The 23,633-nt window shown below is 40.0% G+C and overlaps 1 protein-coding gene across 5 annotated transcripts in view; it reads right to left on the bottom strand.

Moving 5' to 3' along the window:
• LDLRAD3 (low density lipoprotein receptor class A domain containing 3) overlaps positions 1 to 23,633 on the bottom strand; it is a 230,386-nt gene that overhangs the window by 103,666 nt on the left and 103,087 nt on the right. For 3 of the 5 annotated variants that reach the window (XM_054971889.1, XM_054971888.1, XM_054971892.1), the window contains exon 4: positions 20,668 to 20,802. In XM_054971889.1, the coding sequence (XP_054827864.1) occupies positions 20,668 to 20,802 (135 nt within the window). The remainder of the gene's footprint in view (positions 1 to 20,667; positions 20,803 to 23,633) is intronic. The other 2 variants (XM_054971891.1, XM_054971890.1) reach the window with 1 other exon arrangement.

Genomic DNA, 23,633 nt, shown 5'->3' on the forward strand with positions numbered 1-23,633 from the left:
GAGGTGAAGATTGGAGAGGGCAGAGTTTGGAGAAGGGAGAGACCTCCGCAGGGTATAATGCCAGCAGGGTATAATGCCCCTCAACCTAGGGCTGGCAACCTTTGGTGTGGGGGGTCTACCCATTTCTTCCATTTCATGCTCCTTCCCATTGATCTTACTAAGCTGAAAATAACCTACAGTGGAAACATAAATAACTCCTCATTGACCTATAGATGCCATTATCATAGTAGCAATATATAGGTGATTAATCTATGTTTAAATTATTATTCTTCTGATCCTCAAAGCAAGGGTTAGATGACAGCATAAATCACTTGGCCAGCAGGAAGAGCTAACTGCTATATCTGAGGCATTCACTACATTAAACAGTCAAATCATTGAAACATCTTGATGTTAACTAGATGTAATTAGTTCTGGCCCAGTGGCTCCCAGCACCCTCTGCAGGGCTGCACATGCAGCTTAAAATTCAAAAGGCCCAGCCAGCCAATTGGGAGCTTGTTGGCACAGCTTTAGGTGCTGGTATCGGTAAGTGGACCATGAGAGCACAGGCTTCACTTCCGTCTGCTTTCTGGTTATATTTTGGGAGCCAACTGGGCCCTCCAGGACTCAGTCCTTGACCAGCCTCAAGTGAATTCTGAGACAGCAGAGCAAAGCTGGTGGAGCTGAGAGATGAGGCAGTGGTGGCAGCAAAAGTGGCATCAGCAGCAAAAGCAGTAGTGGTGGTCGGAGCAGTGCAGCAGCGGTAGCAACAGAGCTGCAGTAGCAGCAGAGAGCTGCAATAGTAGGTAGAGAAGCTGATGCATGTGAGCCACCTCATTCCAAAAGAGGAGCAGAGGGTTGGGTGGCATTCAGAGTGGCCAGGGAGGTCTTGCCAAGTCACTCTCAGGAACTGCATGAGTTAAAGAATTTTATTTGATAAGCTACTAGTCAGATGCATCAGATGAAGTGAACTGTGGTTCTCAAAAGCTTATGCTACAGTAAAATTGGTTCATCTTAAAGGTGCTACTGGACTCTGCCATTCTGCTAGGAATGGCGGTTCTCTACAAGCACAAAGTAGTAGTAGTAGTAGTAGTAGTTTATTTTCCACGGTCAATGACCAGCAATTTACAAAAACACCAATAAAAGGTACCACAGAAGAAAATAAAACATCAATAAAACCATTCACAATACCTGGGTAAAATCATTCATCATACAATAGTATAAACTTTAAAATTCTCAGTGGTACAATAAAATCATTCACTTAGACACTAAGGATTTCCTGATCCTTGAAGCAATCCAACCAAATCTGGCCACCTGAAATGTGATCTTAGGATGTCTATCTGAAAAGAAACCCCTCAGAGTGCATATCCTTTGGCTACGGGTAAGGGGCAAAGTTGAAAAAAGAGGAAGAGATTTGCGAAGATTGTTATACGCCTTGCAATCAAATATAATGTGTTCTAATGATTCTATCCCTTCCTCACAGCAGGGACAAATCCTTTCCTAAGGGATTTTTTAAAACTTCCCTTCGAGGACAGCCGAGGGAAAAACATCCAGTCGCATTAGTGTGAAAATTCGTCTGTACTCCTGATTTGATAGGATGAGGAGATAAGGCATAGGTATTACCCTATTGGGGGGCTCCAAAAGATCTCGCCATTTCTCTATTCTGATTATATCATGTTGCCTTACAATATCTAATATCCTCTGTTTTACTATATCTTTAGCTTTTTCGTAACCCATAGAGCACAGGGATTGTTTAGAAAGACCGTATGAAAGTAACTTCTTATCCAGCGCCCTGAGCCATGGGGGGAGGGGGGCAAAGGGATCCAACATTATTAGACTTGTGAGCCCTTTGGGACAGAAAACTAATTTTAGCCAGTACAGGGTTACTGCAATCCACAACCTTGCCTCTACTGTAATCATGCCAGTTTCAATTCTGATAAGTGCATTTGGGACACCATGGGGCACTTGTAAGACTTCTCAGGAATTTAGATTGAACTGTGTCCAGCTTCTTTAAATTTGAGGTGACATTTATTGGGGCTCCATAGGTAAGCTGAGAGAGGGATTTAGCCTCGAATAGTCTGAGGGCCGCAGTCAGGCATTTACCCCCTTTATACCAATAGAATTTTTGAATTGCCCCTGAGCTTCTTTTGGCATCTAAGATGACAGAATTTATATCAGCCGCTCTTTGGCTATTAGCCTGGAAAAAGACACCTAAGTACTTGAAATATGAAACTTGTTCGATAGGAATGGAATTTAAAGACCAGTGATAAATTTTTGGGGTCTTGTTTTTTGCAAAGGCCGTAACTTTTGTTTTGGATTAGTTGACCTCTAAGTTGTTTTGTTGACAGTACTGGGCAAAAGAGCCCATAGCTCTCCTAAGACCAACTGGAGTCCTTGAGAGCAGAACAGCATCATCAGCATAAAGAAGCACCCCTATGTGTTTGTCGCCTAACCTAGGGGGATGGAACTCAGGTCTATTTATGTGTGTAACCAAATCATTGATGTAAAAATTGAAAAGGAGGGGAGCAAGAAGGCATCCTTGTTTGACCCCCTTGTTGGTTCTGATGGAGTCTGTAAGGTGACCTTGGGAGGTGCACTTATGGATGTATGATTGTACAGAGCCTGAATTAGAAACAGTAAACGTTTGTCTATGCTTGTGGATCTTAGTTTATCCCATAATATAGCTCTTGAAACGGAATCAAAAGCTGATTTCAGGTCCAGAAAGGCAGCAAAGAGTGACACACTTGAGTTGGAAGAGTATTTTGCAATCAGATGGTCTAGCAACATACACTGATCTAAGGTGGAGCGACCCTCCCTGAAACCAGCCTGTTCTTCTGCTAAATAAGATTCGTCTTCCAGCCAATCTCTAAATTTCCATAAAAGATGTCTTGCATAGAGTTTGCTAACTATACTAAGCAAACTGATTGGCCTATAGTTATTCAGGTCATCTTTGTTACCTTTTTTGTACAAAGGGATTATGACAGCAACCCCCCAGTCCTTAGGAATTTTCCCAGATTGATCAATTTGAGTGAATAGTGAGGCCAAGACAGGAGCCCACCATACTGCATTCTGTTTTATCAGCTCCGGGGGGATTAGATCTATGCCAGGGGCCTTCCCGGACTTCAAAGTACGGATAAGCTGTAGCACCTCCTTGGGCTTCACTGGAGTCCAATATGGTAGGCTATTCAAATAATCAGAAATAGATTTTTTGGTAATTGTGTCCCCATATAGGCTTTTATAGTAGTTCTCCCAAATGCCAGGTAAGATGGAGTTATTTATTATAGTTGGAGGACTGCCTGGAAGATCTGAGACCAATCTCCAAAATAAGACTGAGTTCTTCTCCTTTACTGCCTTTCTGAGTTCTTCCCAGGCTGATTGGATCGCTTCCTGTTATTTCCTCTTAATAAGGGACTTGTACTGGGCTTTTTGCCATTTCAGAGCCAGTAGGGATACTGCCTCTGAATTGGCCCTATATCTGGCGTAATTCATATTGAGGGATTTCTTTGCATTTATGCACTCTTTATCAAACCAAGATCTATGGTTGTCTGGTCCAGGTCCTGGGGGCCCAGCTCTGGAAGATTGCAAAACCCTTTGGAGCTCCTCCAGGATCAGTTCGTATTCTCCAAGGCAGGAATCTATATTATCTGCTGCCGCTAGTCTGTAAGAAATGGCTTTTGTTGCCTCTGACTGCAGGGTTTTGGCCAGAGTTTTTTCCAATAGGGGTTTCCATCTGGGCCGACAATATTTGACACTTTCTATGGTGCCAACATAGGGGTCAGTGGGTCTATCCACACAGAAATCAGCCTTTTGCACGTCTATTTTCAGCACAAGGGGGAGATGATCGCTGTCACAGAATGGAGCCACCTCAAAAGACTCTGTGTATTGGATCATATCTTCAGACACCATAATATAGTCGATAGTGCTCATCCTAACACCTGACCAGTATGTGAACTCAGTGGGGTAGTCATTTGGGAGGGCCCCATTCAGTACAAAGAGATTTGTTCTGCTTATTATTTGACTTAACAGTTGACCTGCAAAATTAACCTTTGAGTCCTTTGAGAGCCTTTTTAAAAGTACAGCTGTACCATTAACTTTAGGTGGGCCGTAACTGATGTCATTATGTGAGCTATGATGCTCAGAACCAATCCGAGCATTGAAATCACCTCCCACAATAATGTGAGCTGCAGGATAAGTCGATATTAAATGCTTTAAATAAGATTCAAACCCAAGCAGAATTGCCTGGGTTTGCTCTTTTGTTCTAGCAGGGGGCGAGTAGACATTAACAATTAGCAAGTACATATCCTGAAACTGAAGTAGCAGAGCCATCGCGAACTGCTCATAATGTGGGAGCTCCACTATCGTTTTCAATGAGGTGGAGATTAAAATGCAGAGCCCACCTTTGGCTCTCCCATGTGGGAGAGCCTCAGCTGATAAAACAAATGGTTTATAGCCATTCAGTGAGAGCTCCTCCGTACACCAAGTTTCCTGCCCAAAGAATATATCAGATTTGCGAATAAAATCAATTGCACTGCCCCCCCTCATTCTACACCGCCACCCCCTTAGATTCCATGAGAATAATAAGAGGCCTTGCCTATTGGTAGGCAAACCCTGTACCTTGTAAAGGGCTTTTTTATCTACCTGGCTACTAATGGGTGTGCCCTGTACATTGTAGGGGACTGGATAATTTAGTCATGCTACTGGCAATAATGTGTCCAAAACCCCCTCCTTATCCAGAAAGATGCACCCATTGTTTCTGGTCGTCACCATTGGTGGAGAAGCCTTGGGGATCTCAGGCTTGTTGTTCGCTACTGAGGTCTGGTGCTCTCCTAGGCAGGCCTCCTGTTGACTCACAGTTGGTTCTATCTCGAGAAAGATCTCCCTGCCAACTGGTATTTCAGATGTTAAGAAGAAATTGTCCGGTAGAACAGTTGTTACAGAGTTCCTTTTGCCCAGTGTGGTTGCCGGAACAACTTGTGATGGCAAGGGAGCTTTTGTTTTCAACAATTTCATTCTCAGGTCCTCCAACCTATTTGTGATCTTCAGTTGGGCCTCTTGAGAGAGGCTTTTGAAGGAGCTTATGAGGTCTGTTTCTATTGAGTTGTCAAGTTGAGAGGACTCAAGTTGGGAGACCTCTGCTTCAGGCAGAAGCTATTCTAATACCTCATCCACTGTGGGTTGTTCAGAAGCCTCGTCAAAACCTCTTGAGACCTGTTGGACCTCCATTGGCCTTTCTTCTGAGGTATTATCTGACAGTTTATGTATTGTTGGCTGCTCAGATTTTGGAAAGAGGGGAGTAATTTCTGTGTTGATAAATGCTCTTGTTGGAAAAATCCCCTTAAGCCGCAAGCTAGATTTCTGGGCTAAAATCAATGATGGAAAAATGGAGCTTTCAAATGAAAGCATGACTCTTTGAGGCTGGTAAGGAGAGTCTAGTACTTCCACCAAGTTGAGATCCAGGGGTTGTCTTCAGCCTTTAAGCACATCCCTCAAGTGCCTGCTGACCTGCCATTTAGATTTCCAGGAAGGTAAAAAGCCTTTATAGGGGCATATTAACAAACAAACCTTGTGTGGCTGTAAGATTAAGCGATGAGAACTCCGACACTTGGCACCGTTCACATTCAGTAACTTCTGCTGTGGAAAAGAGCAATCTGTAGCTGGGGGAGGACAGCTCACCATGGCTGGTAATCATTTGAGGCTGGAAACAGTGCTGTTTTTGGCTTGGAGCACTTTTCTTTAACAGTCAAACTTGAGACCACCTGAGCCAGCTTATTGAGAGACTTTTCTGGGACTTCCGGTTTGGGGTAATGGCGAGACCGAAGTGATCCGGAGCTCCGGATCATCCGAGGTGCTGTTTTTCTGGCTGGTGGGGCATACTGATCGCCCACAGCCTCCTGATTTCAGTCAGAAATCAGGCTGGAACGCTTGAAGCCCTGAGAGTGAAGGGTCTCTGCGGGTAGGAGGATCTGAATAAAGGGCTTTCCTCTCAAGCCTTGAGACCCTCCTCAGAGAAGGGCGGCTAAAATCTCTGTAGCAGCTTTTGGAGTCATTAATTGGCATAGGCTCGTTGTTCCCCAAGCCTTGGGAACGGAATTGGACAGAATTGGACGTTTGAAGCAGTGAGACAACCCAAGAAGTTTGTGCTAAGCTAAGATTACTATCTCCCCCAACGGACTGTTTTACTGAGCAAAGACCGATTTTTTAAAAGAATGAAAGACTGAGATATTAAGCTGAAAAAGCCTACTAAAGAACTGAGCAGTTTAATTTGAGGTTTGAGAGTGAGAAAAGGCTAAAAAGAGCAAAGAAAGAATATTGTTTTGCATACCTGTGGTTGGGGAGATAGCGATGCGGAGGGCGGATCGTGGGAATCGGAAGACGCGCCGCGAGACAGGAAGTGGAGGATAATAGACGGAGAGGAGACAGGGACAGAGCGGCGAGGGAGAGGTCAGGAAGAACCGGAAGAGCCAGAAGGAAAACAACGTTGGAAGAGGGGGTGAAGCGCCCACCATTGAAAGTAAGGGAGAGGAAGCGGAAGGGCCCACCATTGAAAGTAAGGGAAGATCACTGTAGTGACATCATTAACATAGAGAAAGATCGCCCGACATTTCATATCATAGAGAAATATTGCCCGACATTTTAAGGGTAAGGGAAGCCTCAACCGCCATTTTAACAGAGGGCAGACGTTTAAAATTTTGATATATAAGAATAGAGACTTGAATTAAAAAGAAGACGGAGTTAAGAAAGAGAGCTGATTCGTGGGGACCCAAGGCAAGCCCAATGGCTTCCAAAGAAGAAAAGGATTGGCAGGCTGCCATCGAGAATTTGGATAGGAAAATAAAGGAGGGAAATAAAGAGATTCGGGAAATGGTACAACAATTACAGGAAACTTTAATGACGGAAATAAAAGAAGTGATTAAGTCGGAAATAACGGAGGTTGAAAAAGAGATGGAGGCAATAAAAACAGATTTACAGAACACCCAACAAAAGGTGCAAGAAACGCAACAGATGGTGCAGGATGGGGAGAAAAAAACAGAGGCTATACAGACAGAGTCTATGGGTATGGGCGAAAGAATTGTGATGATGGAATGTAAAGCGATGGACAGACAAATTCGTATGAGGGCTGTGCCGGAAAAAATGGACGGATCTGCTCTGAAACAAGTAGCTGAAATATTGGCAAAATTTTGGGGACAAACAGAGGAGGAAATGATGACACACTTGGACATCGTGTACAGAGTCAACTCAAAGTATGCAGAACAAAAGAATTTACCAAGAGATATTATTGTCCAATTGACCACAAGGAGAATGAAGGAGGAAATTATTAGAAGGCACTTTGAAACTCCACTGGAAATAGCTGGGACACGGGTTCGAATTATGAAAGAAGTACCAAGAAAAGTACTCCAGGATCGGAAAAAATATAGAGATTTGATACAAAAGCTGAAGGCAGCTGAAATTAGATATAGATGGGAGTTGCCGGAAGGAGTGACTTTTGAATTCCAATCAGGGAGACAAGTGATTAAGTCAAAATATGCAATGGATGTCTTTCTGATGGAGAATGGAAAAGACTTTCCTAGCTCAACCAGATTATAATTATGGAGTACAAATTAATTTCATGGAATATTAATGGACTCAATTCACCCTCTAAATGAAAAGCTGTGTTACATTGGTTATCTAAACAAAGAAGTAATATGATTTTCTTGCAAGAGACTCATATTAGAGATCAAGATGCTAAATATTTAATAAGAAGTTAGGAAAACAATTTGTTTCAGCAACAAAGCAAAAGAAAAGGGGAATTGTTATATATATTAAGGAAGAATTGCAACCCAAATTAATAGTGTCTGATAAAAATGGAAGATACCTGGCTGTGGAATTTTTATGTAATGCGAAAAAAATTTTGATACTTGGATTAAACGCACCGAATGGCTCTAAGGATATATTTTTTAAAGATTTACGAGAACAAATGGAACAATGGGCTTATGATCAAGTAATTATAGCTGGAGATTTCAATGGAGTGATAGATTTGCAGTTGGATAAAAGTTCATCATCAAGTAAAGTAAGGGCAGGAAAACTACCAAAGTCATTTTTTGAAATCCAGGAACAAGAAAATGTAGAAGATATTTGGAGAAAATATAATCCTAAATTGAAGCAATATACTTTTTTCTCAACTAGCCATCAATCCTTTTCTAGAATAGATATGATCTGGGCGTCTAAAGAACTGGCAGTATTTACCAAAGAGACTGATATTTTACCAAAAATTAGCTCAAATCATAATCCTGTGATGTGGAGATTTGGAATGAGAAATAAGAAACGGAGATGGAGAATTAATGAGGATCTTTTGGGGGACCCAGAATGTGTGAAGGTGCTAAAAAAAGAAATGAAGTTTTTTATTCAGTGTAATGTTGATAAAGGTGTGTCAATACATAAGGTTTGGGACACATATAAAGCAGTAATTAGAGGTGTGTTGATGGATTTAAATGGTAGAGATAAAAAGAAAAAAGAAATGAAGTTAAAAGAGATTCAGGAAAAAATTATTCAAATAGAACAGCAATTGAAAAAGAGGCCAGGTAAAAAGAAGTTGTTGTATGAAATAAAGTTATTGCAAGAACAAATAAGGGTTATGGAAAATAAAGAAGTGGGGTGGGAGTTGAAGAAAATGAAGCAAAAATCATTTGAAGGAGCTAATAAACCAGGGAGATATTTGGCGTGGCAATTGAAGAAAAAGAGAGAAAAAAGAACAATAAGTAAAATTATGGAAGAGGGGAAGGAATTATATGATCAAGGACTGAATGAGAGATCATTCTAAAAATATTATGCCAAACTATACCAGAAAAAAACAGTGGACTATGAAAAGATAAGAGACTATTTTGACATGATTGATTTACCTAAGGTGCCGGAGAAGTTGCAAGAGAAGCTTGGTGCTGAGATAACAACAATGGAAGTGGTACAAGCAATACAAGCTACTACATCGGTTGGGACCGGATGGAATTACAGCAAAATTTTATAAAGTGATGGTGGAGGATTTGAAACAACTGATGCAAAAATTGATGAATGAGATATTGGAGGGGGCAGAGATGCCAGATACATGGAATGAGGCTAATATTACATTGATACCGAAGGAGACATTAGACCTAAGTAATGTTAAGAATTATAGACCAATATCTCTAACTAATAATGACTATAAAATATTTGCTAAGATATTAGCGGAAAGACTTAAGGTCTGGTTAGTGGAATTTATAGATGAAGACCAAGCTGGCTTTTTACCGGAAAGGCAAATAAAAAATAACTTACGAGTGTTGCTGAATGCCATTGAGTATTATGATAAAAATCCAGGGAAGCAGGTTGGTTTTTTTCTTTGTGGATGCGGAGAAAGCGTTTGACAATTTGAACTGGGATTTTATGTTTGCAACAATGGAGAAGATGCAGTTGGGAGAGAAATTTATACAAGCAATAAAGGCAATATATAAAAACCAATCTGCAAATATAATTGTTAATTCGGATGTGACAAAAAAGTTGGCAATAAGAAAAGGAACAAGACAAGGGTGTCCGCTTTCCCCACTTCTGTTTGTAACGGTACTGGAGATTTTACTTAGGCAAATAAGAGAAGATAATTCAATAAGAGGACTGAGGACAAAAGGATTTGAATATAAAGTGAGAGCTTTTGCTGATGATATAATGATGATAGTGGAGGATCCAATAGAGTGCATGCCTAAATTGATGAAGACAATGAAAGACTTTGGAGATTTAGCGGGATTTGTAATTTGCAAAAATATGACTAAACAACAACAAAAGGAGTTGATGGATAAGGTGGAATGTGAAGTAGTGAACAAAGTTAAATACTTGGGAGTGGAAGTGACAGCGAAAAATATTGATTTATATAAGAATAACTATGACAAGTTATAGCAACAAATAGACAAAGATATGATACAATGGAATAAAATGAATTTGTCATGGTTAGGTCGGATTGCAGTAATCAAGATGAATGTTTTTCCAAGAATGAGGTTTCTACTACAGACAATACCTATTGTTAAAGACAGTAAACAATTTGAAAAGTGGCAGAGAACGATGTTAAACTTTGTTTGGGCTGGCAAGAAACCTAGAGTTAAAATGAAAGTACTGTATGATGCAAAAGAAAGAGGAGGTCTACAATTACCAAATTTTAAATTATACCATGACGCGGTATGTTTGGACTGGCTAAGGGAATGGTTGACATTGAAGCATTTGAAATTATTAGCATTGGAAGGATATAATAAACTATTTGGATGGCATGCATATCTATGGTATGACAAAGTAAAAGCAGACTCTATGTTTTTACATCATTATGTAAGAAGAAGCTTGTTTGCAGTATGGACCAAATACAAAAAATATATGGAAGAGACTATACCAATGTGGGTTATCCCGGCGGAAGTAGTAAATCCAAGAACAGAATATGCAGGAGAAGACTGGTTGACATATAAAGAAATTCTTGAGATAAAGCAGAACAATTATTTGCTTAAAGGTAATGATGAATTGCCATTCCAATATGGATGGTTTCAATATATGCAGATAAAAGATTTATATGAGAAAGATAAAAGGAAAAATGGTTTTAGACTACAAAACTCTGAAATCGAGAATTGTTTGCTTCGGGGGGGGGGGGAGAAAATGATTTCCAAAATATATAAGATATTATTGAAATGGTTCACAGAGGAGGAGGTCGTTAAAGTTCAGATGGTTAAATGGGCAATAAATTGTAATAGGGAAATTTCAATGGAAGCTTGGGAAAAGGTATGGAAAAATGTAGTTAAAATTTCAGCATGTACCACGGTGCATGAGAATGTTTATAAAATGATGTATAGATGGTATTTAACGCCTAAGAAGTTGGCCAATGGTAATAGTCAGATGTCTGACAAATGTTGGAAATGTAAACAGCATGAAGGTTCATTCTATCATATGTGGTGGACTTGTGATAAGGCAAAACAGTTCTGGGGGGATATAGTAAAGGTTATGTCGGATATTTAACAAAGGAATATAAATAAAACCCCGGAATTATTGTTATTATGCATGAACCTAGAAGATTTTGATAAAATGGGACAGAGTTATGGTATTTTATATGATTACGGCGGCCAGAATGTGTTATGCACAGTTGTGGAAGACTCAGGAGATACCATCTATGGAAGACTGGATTTTGAAAGTTCTGAATATGGCAGAAATGGACAAGTTAACCAGGAAATTGAAAGAACAAGAAGTATTGGAATATACATCAAGTTGGGAAAAATTTAAGAAATATGTGGAGAAAAAGTGGGACATGAAGGGGAAATTGTGGTCTTTGGATAGTTGCTAAGGGGGAGATAGAAACTTACTTAAGGTTAAAAGGGGGTATATTATTATATTTTACTGGATTAGTATAGAGGTATAGAGTTATAGTATTATAAAGTTAAGAGTAAGATAATATATTCATATGGGAAAGTATAAGATTGAATAACAAGGTTGTATGGGTAATAGGGAGTATATATGATATTTTAGGGATGTAATAGAAGTAATAGATTTACAATATAGATAACAGGTATTTAAGGAATAGTATATTACATATATATATATATATGTATTTATTATATACTTATATAATTTTAATACTCTTAATTTAGATAAGTATTATATTAAGATAGTTAATACAAGTTAATATAGATATATATTATATATACTATTATAGAATTTAAGAATTTATATGATATATTCTTTAGATTAAGTTGGGGATGGAAAACTGTTGAGAGTCACTAGAAAAGGGGGGGAAAGGATGGGGAAAATGCAATGGGGTGGAAAATGATAATGATTTATATGTTTATATTTGTAAACCCATCCAATAAAAATTCTTTTAAAAAAAGAGAGAGAGAGAGAGAGAGACTTTTCTATCTCTCTCAAAGTCTTAAAGATACAAGCAACCGTTAGAGCAGTAAATTCCGGGTAGTTGTACAAGCACAAAGTATATAGGAATCTAAGCCCAGCCCCAGCCCAACCCCCCTTCTGAGAACAGTTTGCTAAGTTTAATAGATGAACAGCAGAACACAGGAAAGATGAGATGTGAGAAAATCCAAGGCCTTCCTGGGTGAAACAGAAACTGCAGGTTGAGGAAGAGATAAGAGCAGGCAGTCACATTCCAGGGAACAACTTCTAGCATCAGAATCACACAGAATCAAAAAAAGGCCTTGCAGAGTATGACAGGAGACATCCTGACATGGCCACACCAAGAGCTGGACAAGGAGCGTTCTCAGAAGAGGAAAAGTGGCCATTTTAGGGCTCTGCCCAGCTACTCCCTCAATATATATTCATCAATAATAAAAAAAATGAGGGGTGGCATTGGTTGCCTTTGTCCTCCCCTCTTTTGGGTGAAACCACTGGAGGCAGAAGCAGCTCCCTCCTTACAAGGAGCCACTTAGGAGCTGTGGGAGGCACTTATCGTAGCCCTTTGGCTATTCATTAGGATTCTGGACACCATTATTCAACCATGCCTCCCCAAGAAGGCAACAAGGGCAGGCACCCACCAAGGAGCTTGCACTGAGGAAGAGTGTGCAGGGACACGGACAGTGTTGGCTCTTCTTCCACAGCCAGGGCTGCGTCATCCACCACCCAGATATTTCCTTATGGCTAGAGGCATTGTACTGTCCTGATGGGGTACACCTGCCCAGCTTAGCTCGGGACATCTGGTTATACAGTATCTGGGATGGCTATGGTGCTGGTTGCAGCTTTAGGAGTTTTGGCAGGAATTGGGTGAGGTATCAGCCACCTCTTGTGATGGATTTGGCACTGGCCATGGATCATTTTGGGAGTGGGCGGTAAATATCTTGTAATCACAGTTTCTCCATAACTGGGGATCCCCTTAAGGGTGAAGCATGGCAAGGACAAGCCCAGCTCAGGATCTGTCAGGGCATGCTCACTCCCAGGTAGCAGGGGATGCATGCAGAGATTTTCACCCATTTGGAATCCCACTTCCTGTCATCCCACAGTTCCCTCCACTCAGCAGGCAGGCTGAGGAGGCAAAGGGGTCATCAGCTGGCAGGCAAGTCAGCTGACACTTTGATCCATGTGCCAAGATGCAATAAGGCTTCATAAGCTGTAACCGATAAAGTTGTGGTCTTTTTCAGGCCATCATGTGATCTCTTGTGTTTTTGTCACCTTGCCTCACCCCCTCACCCCTTTGATGCTGGACCCGCAAACACTGGTTTAGACATTGATAAAAGAAATAATAGTTACACTGTCACCGTGGTTTGTTTTAAATCAAAACCAGCAAGTACCACCAGCTTCAAGAGCAGGAGCTACTGAAAAATTAGGTTTGTTTTTACCCATACCTTCTTAATTTTGATTCTCTGGCAAAACTCAAAATATTCTCTAGTTTGTGTATATTTTCCCACATAGCCCATATACTTTTGCAAAGGCCCCTAAAATCCCACCTCCCCAAGTATTCTTGCATGTCTGGACTATTAATCTCTGTACTATGTGTATCAGTCACTCACAACTTCTGTTTTATAAGGTAACATACATATAGTTATAAGAGAAAATGGGTAGGATTGATATTACTTATAAATGGCTTTATAATACCAATCCACCTCAATAAAATAAAATACCCAAAACAATGCATTTATGGTTTTCTCAGGCATATTTTCCTGGAAAACTACAAAAGCATATGGAACTGTATTAAGTCTCAGTAGTTCAATAAAATGAAAGGTTATCAACTTTGTTTTGCATATGGTAAACTGTACCTGACAAAATGAAAACCTGAAAAACTTTTATGAGTCAGTAACCATTATTGAGAAGAAGAAAGAACAAAATTAATGACATGATTATTTAGTATGAACTACATTTTTCTCTTACAAGAATATTAAGCTGTTGGAAGAAAAGCATCTTCCCAAAGAATTAGTTCCACTAAGTTTTCTACTCATAAAACTAAGTCATAATTATATGACAGAGTAGGAGTGTGCACTGAGAAAATGTTGATTTCAGTTTCAGTTCCAAGGGTTCCAAAATAATTCCCTTCCATTACTGGTTTGTGTGCTGGGGATGGTGCCAGCTCAGATCTGATCAGTTGGGTGTGTGTGTGTGTTTGTTTTCATGAGTTTCAGCCCATAGCTCACATGTTGGCTGAACATGTGCAAATGCACATGGTTCTTTTCAAGGGAGGGAGTAGGGAAATGATGCTCTGGGGCAGCTGTTTTTGCATGTAACAAGACCAAAATCACACAGAACATAGTCCTCCCTCTAAACCATCAACCCAGTGAGTGCACGCAGCAACAGGGTTGCATTCCCTGAGGAATGCTTAGGAAGGCACATATCAAGGCGAGTGTTGCGCTTGCACACACTGTTCTTTTCAAGGGGGGAGTTGGGGAAACGAGGCTCAATTCTCACTTAATCAAAAACTGCATCATCCAAAAACCCATTAATCCAATGAGGTTCTCCTAAAGCGCATGAAAACTCATATAACAATGGACCCCAAAGAAGGCAAATGTTGACATACACACACAATGGCAGGAAACTTCCTGGGAAAGCAGCTCTGGTATGGTATCCTGGCATGGCATGCAAGTAGAATAGTGCACCATTGCTAACTCATTCAGCACAGCAATTTAAAAAAAAACCATTCCTACTTTAGTGTCAAAGCCAATAAATTATTACCTTTTGAGTCCTGCTATGTTTTCCTGTGCCTTACAGTTTCAATGAGGGGCAGGCAAATCCTCCTCACAATCTACCTTGCAACAGCCTGGGACTCCCTGTTTAAGACCATCAGCTGCTGGCCTGTCCTTGCACTGGGTGTAAAAGCACACAGAAAGGGAGGGCTAGATGTTGTTTTCTCCTTCACAAGTAGGAAAGAAGAAGGAGAATGACCCTCTTTTCCCCCTATTTTTTTACTAGTAAAAGTGGTAGACTAAACAGGTTGCTGGCTGCCAGTCTCCCTTTCTGACTAAAACTATTAGAGATGAATGGAAAGTAAAAAGGAGAAATCACAGGAAGACAAGCAGAAAGAAATAAATCTGATCAGATCAGTCCTTCCACGTGGAATACTGCTCTGGAAAGATTTGGGTGTGTATGTGTGTGCAAGTGTGCAATATACATGCCTGCTACCTCCCCATCATTTAATGCTGGGTCAACAATTTTAACCAGAAAAACTCCAAAAGTCAGAAGACTTTCTAGGCAAGATGAAATTCCTCCTGGTGCTCCTTGACCTTTGGAGGACTTATTTAGTCACCATGGCATCATGGCCCCTAAGTGAAGAACAGCAGCAGCAGAAGGCCAAAGTTTGTCTCGTGTGCCAAAAATGCTTGGGCAAGCCCTGTACTTCCATTGTGTATATGGTTCCCCCCACATCTTGGTACTGGGAACAGCTTCTTTCTGTGTATTACATCAGGGCCGTTGGTAAGGCAAAAATGCAGAAAGCCAGCAGAAGTGGAACCAAGCATAATTCATCCCAGTGACTGGAGTAAAATAGTTGCTCTAGATAGAAGCTTCTCTTCACTCAGCGTCTATTCACCAGATTGTTAATCAAGAGCTGCCTATAATTCATTTGTATGTCTTTAACCATAGCCAGAATCTATCACATTAGTATTTGCCAAAAAAAAAATTTCCCGTTGTGAAATGACTGTCATTATGATCCAATTTAGACTATTTAAATTGCCTGCCAAAGCTGCATTATTTTAATCATGCCAAGACACCCTCCAAACACACCCTATGACTGTCTGGACACCTTCCCACTGTTATCTTATTTGCAATTATTCCCAGGAGCCTGAACCAGCATCTTTTCCCGCTTCTAGAGGCTAGGTTACACATTTAGCTTCCATCTTGAGATCAGCTAATTTCTCAGCCCAGATATTTGTGTTATACCATAAAAAACTGTATTCATAGTTTCAACTCTACACCGATCTCAGTGTTTGACCCACGTAGAAGTAGGGCATATACGTGGTGGGTCCTCATCAGTTGGGTATACATGCAGTAAAATAACTATATGCATACAGAGTTGTTTTATATGTTGATATTTCTGAGAAGCCTAAGCTTGCAAAGGTATCTTGACATCTTACACAAGAATGCTCAAGTGTAGGGAGACAAAATGCTAGCCAGGAAGCATAGCTTAAAGGTCACTCTTCAGAGGGTTTGTTAATTTCCTCTTTGCCTCCCCAAAATTAACAAACCCTCTGAGGAGGATCTTTGCTTCTCTTTAGAGTAGTGAAATTAAACAACACTTCCTGGATAACTGTCTCTCTCTACACTTGAGCATTCTTGTATGTTTCGTGTAAGAGACTCTTAGTAACAGAAATCTTAGAACTGTGCTGGATGCAGAATTTAAGGAGCAAGCAGCTTTGTAGTAAGAATTAGAAAGGCTACTTCAGAATTTATTTGGACTTGAACTGGAAAGTGGATCACATCCATGCTAACACACATCTAGGATGGTGTCTACTACCCATGGGAATAAGCTGCATAAGTAGTTTATTTCCATCCAATCTGTAAGACAACATGCAGATCCAAGATATTATGTTTGGTTCACGGGTGTCTCAGCAATATCAACACATAGAAAACTCTGTCTGCAGTTATTTATCTTATCACATGACTCATGATTTCAATGGGTTTAGGCTGGAGTAATTCTTTTTAAGATTGCGCTGTAAGAATCTTACGAAACCCTGCTACATCATGTTCCTAGCCTTCCTTATTTTAAAGTTTAAAAACTTAATAAACGCTAGTAACTAAGAAATAAGGAGACAAAATAAAACAATACAAAATTCAAAATTATTTCAAGGCTGTTTATGGCTCATGCACATTTAGGCTTGGAATCAAACTCAGAAAGCAGTAACCTGAGATACTGATATTATTTATTTAACTGGAAAATGTATATGCCACTTTTTCAGAGAGCTGCTAGAGACATCTCACAGGATAAAAAAACACACTAAAATCATACAGCCAAAAGCATAAAAAGAAGCAATAAAATCACCACTCATTAGCTTAAAATATTTACAAAATATCATCAGGCTAGACAAACCATAACGTGACTCCGTTAAAAGCCTGGCTAAATAGAATTGTGTTGGCTTGGTACCTAAGAGAAAGAAAAGCAAGCACCAGGTGATACTCAAGAGGAAGGGCATTCCAAAGGCAAGGTGCTGCCACTGAGAAAGTCTGGTCACTGGTTACCACCTGTCTCACCTCTGCACAGAGAGCAAGGCTTAGGAGAGGATTTTAACTAGTGAACTAGACAGCATGGGAGGAGGTGGTCCTTCAATTACACCAGCTCCCAGCCATTTAGACCCTTGAAGTTACAAATCAACAGTTTGAATTGTGCCCAGAAACAGGTCAGGAGGCAGTACAGATCTTTCAGCATAGGGATGATAAAATACAGTAATCTAACCTCGATGTGATTTCCACCATTATATCCAACACAACATTCATGCGAATAATGTGACTGTTAGCTACAACATTGACCTTACGAATGGATCCAAATATTTTGAAATTCCAAGAGCCTCAACTTACAGGGGATTTTACAGCCCCTTCTATACATTTGATAGTATTTTATAGCCTCAACTATAGGTTTCACTGGGACTTTGGTCTAATCAACCATGTGTTCCATGGAATCAAGTTAATATTAAGCTATAAAATAAGACTTCGATTTCAAACCTGAAAATATATAATTCAAATTATTCTTCTGATACCAATGAAATAACAATTAAATAGCCAAAGTAAAAGCTTCTCTCTAAGATGGAACTGAAAGATTCTTTAAGTGCTTCTGCAGATGTAAAATTAGCCCTTCCCTCATATTCTCACTTGTCTATTTCTGTTGAATTAACCAACCAGCAAAACGGTTTTCTAAGGTTTTTGCCCCTCAGTAAGTACAATATTTACTTGTAAGGAAGATGATGTATTTTTTTTTACCTTTTTGACTTTCTAAAAAGGCAAGGGATCATCTTCCACTTAGCTATACAGATACACTGAGTGTGAGTGGTGATTGCACAGGCAGGGAGATCAGGAGAGCTTTGGAGAAAGCCTGCCAACTCGTTCACTCACCAGCAGAAAAGAGTGGTAGTGACAGCGACTCAATGCCTGGTGGATACTGCCTTTCAAGCTGCTTCAGGTTTCAGGGCTAGAGAGCAATGGGGTGGACTTACGGCTAGCTTTAGAAACTGCAGCTTCTTGCTTGGTAAACAGTAAGAAGTAGCAGGAACGTGGTGGATGTACTTCTCTACTAATTCCCATTTCTGGCTCAGAACAGTACTCCAAACCAGCTTTTGCTTCTTCCCCCATGCTTCAGGACAGAGTAGCTTAGTAGTTGGCTTTTTTCCCCAGGAGAGCAAAACTCAAAAAAGCCCTGGGGTTTTACAGCAGTTTAGCAGAACATTAGCTATAGCTGTTACATGTTTGTGGACTTTTTTTGACAGGAAGGATAAGGCAAGTAGTTAATTTTAAACAGCCCTGCTGGAGTAGAGATATAATATCTTCTGTAGGGGAAAGTGTGACTTCCTAGTTTACAAAAAGCATAGTGAAATGAGAGGGGCATTAGTTTAACATTCTTTTAAGGCCCTTTTCATACAGCTTTTATAAACTGTTCTGGCTCCTGGTTATTGGTGGATTTTTGGTGCCATTTTAGACACCTGGTTTGGCTGCCGGTGCTAATGGATTTTTTTTCCTTTTCAGACAAAGCCACCGGTGTCTTGTTTGCAATGCAGGGTTGAGCCATTAAAAAAACAAACATTTTCTCCTGTTCTGAAGTGTTCTGTGCATTTCTGATCCTCTGGAGTTCACTGTTTGAAATGTTGGCTGAACTTTAGCCTGCACCACCTTTTTATTTTCCCGTCCACTTCCTGTGTATTCTTTTTTTAAAATAGATAATGATTAGCACTCTAGCTCTACAGCATTGTAATGATAGGTGAAGCATGTTCTCTGAATTCCCAGGTTGCATTTGAAAAAACAGCAAGTCTCTAGCATCTTCCTTTGCAGAGATGCACCGTTTTCTTTATTTCTCCACAAGGGAAGGGACTAGAGACTTGCTGTTTTTTTTTAAATGAAAGCTGGGAATTCTGAGAACCTGCTACACCTATCATTACAGTGCTACAGTGTTATAGCAATATTTTTGTGCCTCTTTTTTTTTTAATTGCAAATGCTGAGGTGCTCCAGGGGAGAGGGGATTGCCACTTCTGGCACCAGAAAAGCAACACAGTTTGAAATGGCTACAGTGATTCACATACAGTTCACAAATGGATGTATATGCTGTCTGAAAGAGTGGGCCCTACATAAAGTCAGGACAACAGTTGATAACAACCAAATTGCAAAGGAAATATGAAAGGGCCCTAAATTGCATACTTCTAAGCCTATTGATTCCAATGGATTTAGAAGGGTATAATTTTGTTTAAGGTTGCCCTGCTAGTTGGTAAATTTATCTGTGTTTATCTAATAGTTCAACTCACCAGTCTCTTACTATTTTAAAATTGAAACTGTGTGATCCAATACTACTTATGAACAGTTACAATGCAAATACGTGCAAAAAGTGAAACTAATACTTTTCTTCTGTAGTTTATATTGTTTAGCATATACTGATTACTATTTGTTTTTTTAAAAACCTCTGTTTATACTGCTACATTTTTAAGAGGGATCATTTTAAATTCAATGTCACCTACTTTTATGTACAACCTTTTTTTTTAAGGGGATAGATTAGGTGGGTAGCTGTGTTGATAGTCCAGTGACACCTTAGAGACCAACAAGATTTTCAGAGTATAAGCTTTCGAGAAATGTGTCTGAAGAAGGGAGCTCCCACTCTTGAGAGCTTACACTCTGAAAATCTTGTTGGTTTCTAAGGTGCCACTGAACTGAAAGACTTTTTTTAAAAAAAGAGGGGGTTCTTTCACATTCAAGGTTTTCTACCTTTCGAGTAAATATGGTACCTGCTAAATTGCAAAGCCTTCTCTAAAAAGTTCAATCAGACCTTCAGTGATTGGATGTGCACATTTTAAGGCACCACACATGCATCAGTTACATAAGATAAACATTCATTGGAGGAAAACAGGGATGAGGTATTTTGAAATGGTGAGCATTGTACCTACTCAATGTTGACACTTTAGTGTAAAACTATTCCCTTCTACCCAAGAAATACCTCATCAAGAAAATTAAAAAAAAAACTCTTTGGAGGATATGCCTTTCCCCAGCCTGCTCGAACTTCAGAACTTGCATTTAACATTTTTAAATAAGAAGTGACTCAGCCTCTATGCTATCGAAAGCCCCCAAACCTTCAGTTATTGTCTAGGGTGATGTTGGGGACAGCCCTAGTATGAGATCAATACTATGAAGGAAGCAGTTGCCATGTTTCTGGTGAGGGGGGAATCATGTACTTGGTTATTAGACTGAGATGTACTGTTTGTGTGCTCACTTATTCCTAAAATGCAGGTAATGCTTAGCAAACATCACAAGGATGTTCACAGGCTCAGTTCAACAATGCTTCTATGCAGTGCCTACAAGACTTCGTAACATTCAAAGGAAAATGCTACAGAAGAAGTGCCTCATTATTTCTGGAGAAATAAGAGTTGCTCTGTAGCCATAAAGAGTGCAGACATTTTTATTCAGCTACCTCTATTTTCCGAAGATGGGAAGATGATAAAGCTCTGATATTTCTCCTTGTGCAATGGAAGAAGTGACAAAATGTTCAAGAATCGTATTTGAGGTAATTTACTTTTCTATGAATATCATTTTTTTAAAAAAGTTTGCACCTACCTTGAAGGTTTTCACAACTTTCTTCATCACTATTATCTTGGCAGTTATTCTGATTGTCACACACAAAGCTTTTATCAATGCACAGGCCATTCCTACAGTGAAATCGGGCAGTAGAGCACAGCAAGGGATTTGCTGCTGTGAAAACAAAAAGGTGAGATTTTGTTCAAACTCAAGGTTTCATACCAACAGTCTTCATTCTCTAGGGCAGATGTCTACAAATTTCATATGGCCAGTCTGCTGTCTTCACAGGACCACACATTCACACACCTGGTATTGCTGCCTGGGAAGTGGCACCTTTCAACGCATTCACTGCTCCATAGGGTGGAGAAATAGCTCATCTATAGCCTTCCGAGTTATTCTTTCTTTCTTTAAGATGCTTCCACAATGCTTATGCAAGTAAGCTCAACTTCTTTCCTTTTTAAGCTATACAATCAAAGAATCACACTGTGGTATCTCCATCACTTTCTTCAGGAATTTCTTCTACATCCTTTTAAATACAAAAACTTTGCCTACCTAATTTTCACCCCATTATCATGCCTGTCTTTCATACTTCCACATCTCCTTCAGTGTCACTCTGGAGGAGTTCAGAAAGTAAAGCACACAGAGAGAGTCATACTGCAAGCCCCAAACATGACACTCCTTCAGGATATAATCTGCAGAGTGACTATTTTAGTAGGTTCAGAAAGTGGCAACCTGAGGTTTTGCCACAGATCTGGGCCAATTTTAAAAAACCTAATGAGGCTGTAGCTGGCAACGTAGGCCCAGGCAAAAGAACAGGTAAAAGACGGCCCAGTTTCCATGGTGTCTGCTTCACTCATCTGAGCAGGACCTTCTGCTGGTGACACCCTACCAATGGGCAAGGTGCCCATACCTGTGCGTTCTCTGTTGTGACCCCCAGCTTGTGGAATGGTCAGCCTGAGGTGGTCAGGAAGGATCCCGTGCTTCTGTCATTCCACAAACTGTAAATCAGAATTGTTCAGAAGACCACTTTCATAAAGGTACTTGGGCTATATTGTAACAAAATGGCCTAGGAAAGCATCTGATAAAAAGGGACTGTGAATTGTACCACACAGGTTTGCTGTATGTATTATCTTACTCTCACTGCTCTGTTTTTATACTAGTTTATGTAATACCATTTTCTGCATTGTTTAACATATATCTAATACTTTATGTTGTGTTTCAGACTGCTGTAATCTTAGTAACATTACAGTGCTTATTAGATGACATCCTGTTGATTGCATTAACTTACACTCTGTAATCCACCTTAAGTGTCAGTGAGGAAGACAAATTACAAATAAAGTAGATAATAAATAAATTTCTTTTTATTTTACTTCATTTATATCCTGTTTTTCTCCACAGTGGGGATCCAAAGCAGCTTACAATACACTCCTCTCCTCCATTTTTTCCTCACAACAACTCTGTGAGGTAGGTCAGGCTGAGAGTGTATGATGGGCCCAAGGTCACCCAGCGAGGTTCCATGGCAGAGTGGGGATTCCAATCTGGCAGTCCTAGATCCTAGACTGACAACCTAACCACTACACCAGTCTGGCTCTTATAAACAAAATGAGTGTGGAAGGAAATTTTGTAGATTGGACATTCATCAGAATGGTGTCACTTCCTTTTCTTTACTCAGTATCACCTGGTTCAAAAGGAGAAATTTAGGGAGAAAACTGGCTTTGTTCATGCAATTTTGCAGTCATACCGCCACTTTGTGGGTCAGAAAAGCAACTATATCAGCCTGTAGCTGCTTCAAGGAAAGTGATGTGGCATCTGGCTTATTGTGGTAAATAACTAAGGTGCCATAGCAGTCAATGCATCTCTCCAATGCCAGCAGGCTTACATTAAGTTTCTAATATTGGAAGGAAGTAAAAAATATAAACTAGCCTCACATTTGAGCAATGCAGCTGCAGGGAGGACAGGAACACTGCTGCCAGCTGCAACATCTTAGCTGAACGTTTGTTTGCTCTTTCTGCCTCAAGTATATATCCTGGGAGTCACCAGGAGATGTGAGCTGCTGGGTGTGAGATGAAGGGCAGCAGCTAAAGGGCTCTTGGCCCATGACTCGGTGGTTCCTTCCTACCCTGTGGCCTGGACAACAGGATACAGTTTGCTCTTGCTGTCATGATTTGTAAATATAAGGTGTACTTCTTTTATTGTATCTGATTGTATTTTAATTTGTTGTAAGCTGTTTCAGGTCCCACTGGGGAGAAAAGCAAGCAATAAATATATTGTACTGACATTGCTCCAACCAACTACTGCAGCCAGAGTAGGTGTAACTGGTTTACTCACATGAGAGCTTTTTACACATATAAACCAGTTGTAATAATCTGCAATCAGATACAAAAGCTCATTCACAGAAATAATTGGTAGTATTGTGGTTACTTCAACCAAGAAACTTGTGCAGGGGTTTTTCTATTTGGATCCAGTGCTTGCCTCCAAAGGTTTATACAAAGATCACCCACTCCACATGGTAAATCATTGTACAGAAAAAGTCTTGGTACATTCAGGAATCTCCATGCAGTAGCAATTCAAAAAGCCACTACAGCTTTGTTTTTTTTTGTGAAACGGTCTTATATATTACATGTATGCACTTTCATTGCCTTTCAGTGTCCTATTGAATCTTTATCCTGCTTCACTTTTCTCTAAACTTTCTCTTGGTACTCTTAATGAAATGTATGAAATGGAGCATATTATTCCAACTTTAAATTTAAAATATTTAAGGAAACTGGGTTGCCAGTGTCTTTTAGCAGCATGATCTGCTTTACAAAATTTCTTGGTTACAATTACAACAGGGACTACAGTGCTCAGACTTTGTGGCTTTCTGCTGTTTTTAAGCCAACCAACAGAAAGGCCCTTTAAAGAACGCAAGTATAGAATCTCCATAAAGAAACAAAATGCTAAATACTAGATGCGTATAATCCAGAGTGCAGAAGCTGGAAATTTGCTGCTCACACAATCTTCTTATA

This window comes from Eublepharis macularius, chromosome 2, assembly GCF_028583425.1.
Source record: "Eublepharis macularius isolate TG4126 chromosome 2, MPM_Emac_v1.0, whole genome shotgun sequence".
Taxonomy (NCBI): domain Eukaryota; kingdom Metazoa; phylum Chordata; class Lepidosauria; order Squamata; family Eublepharidae; genus Eublepharis; species Eublepharis macularius.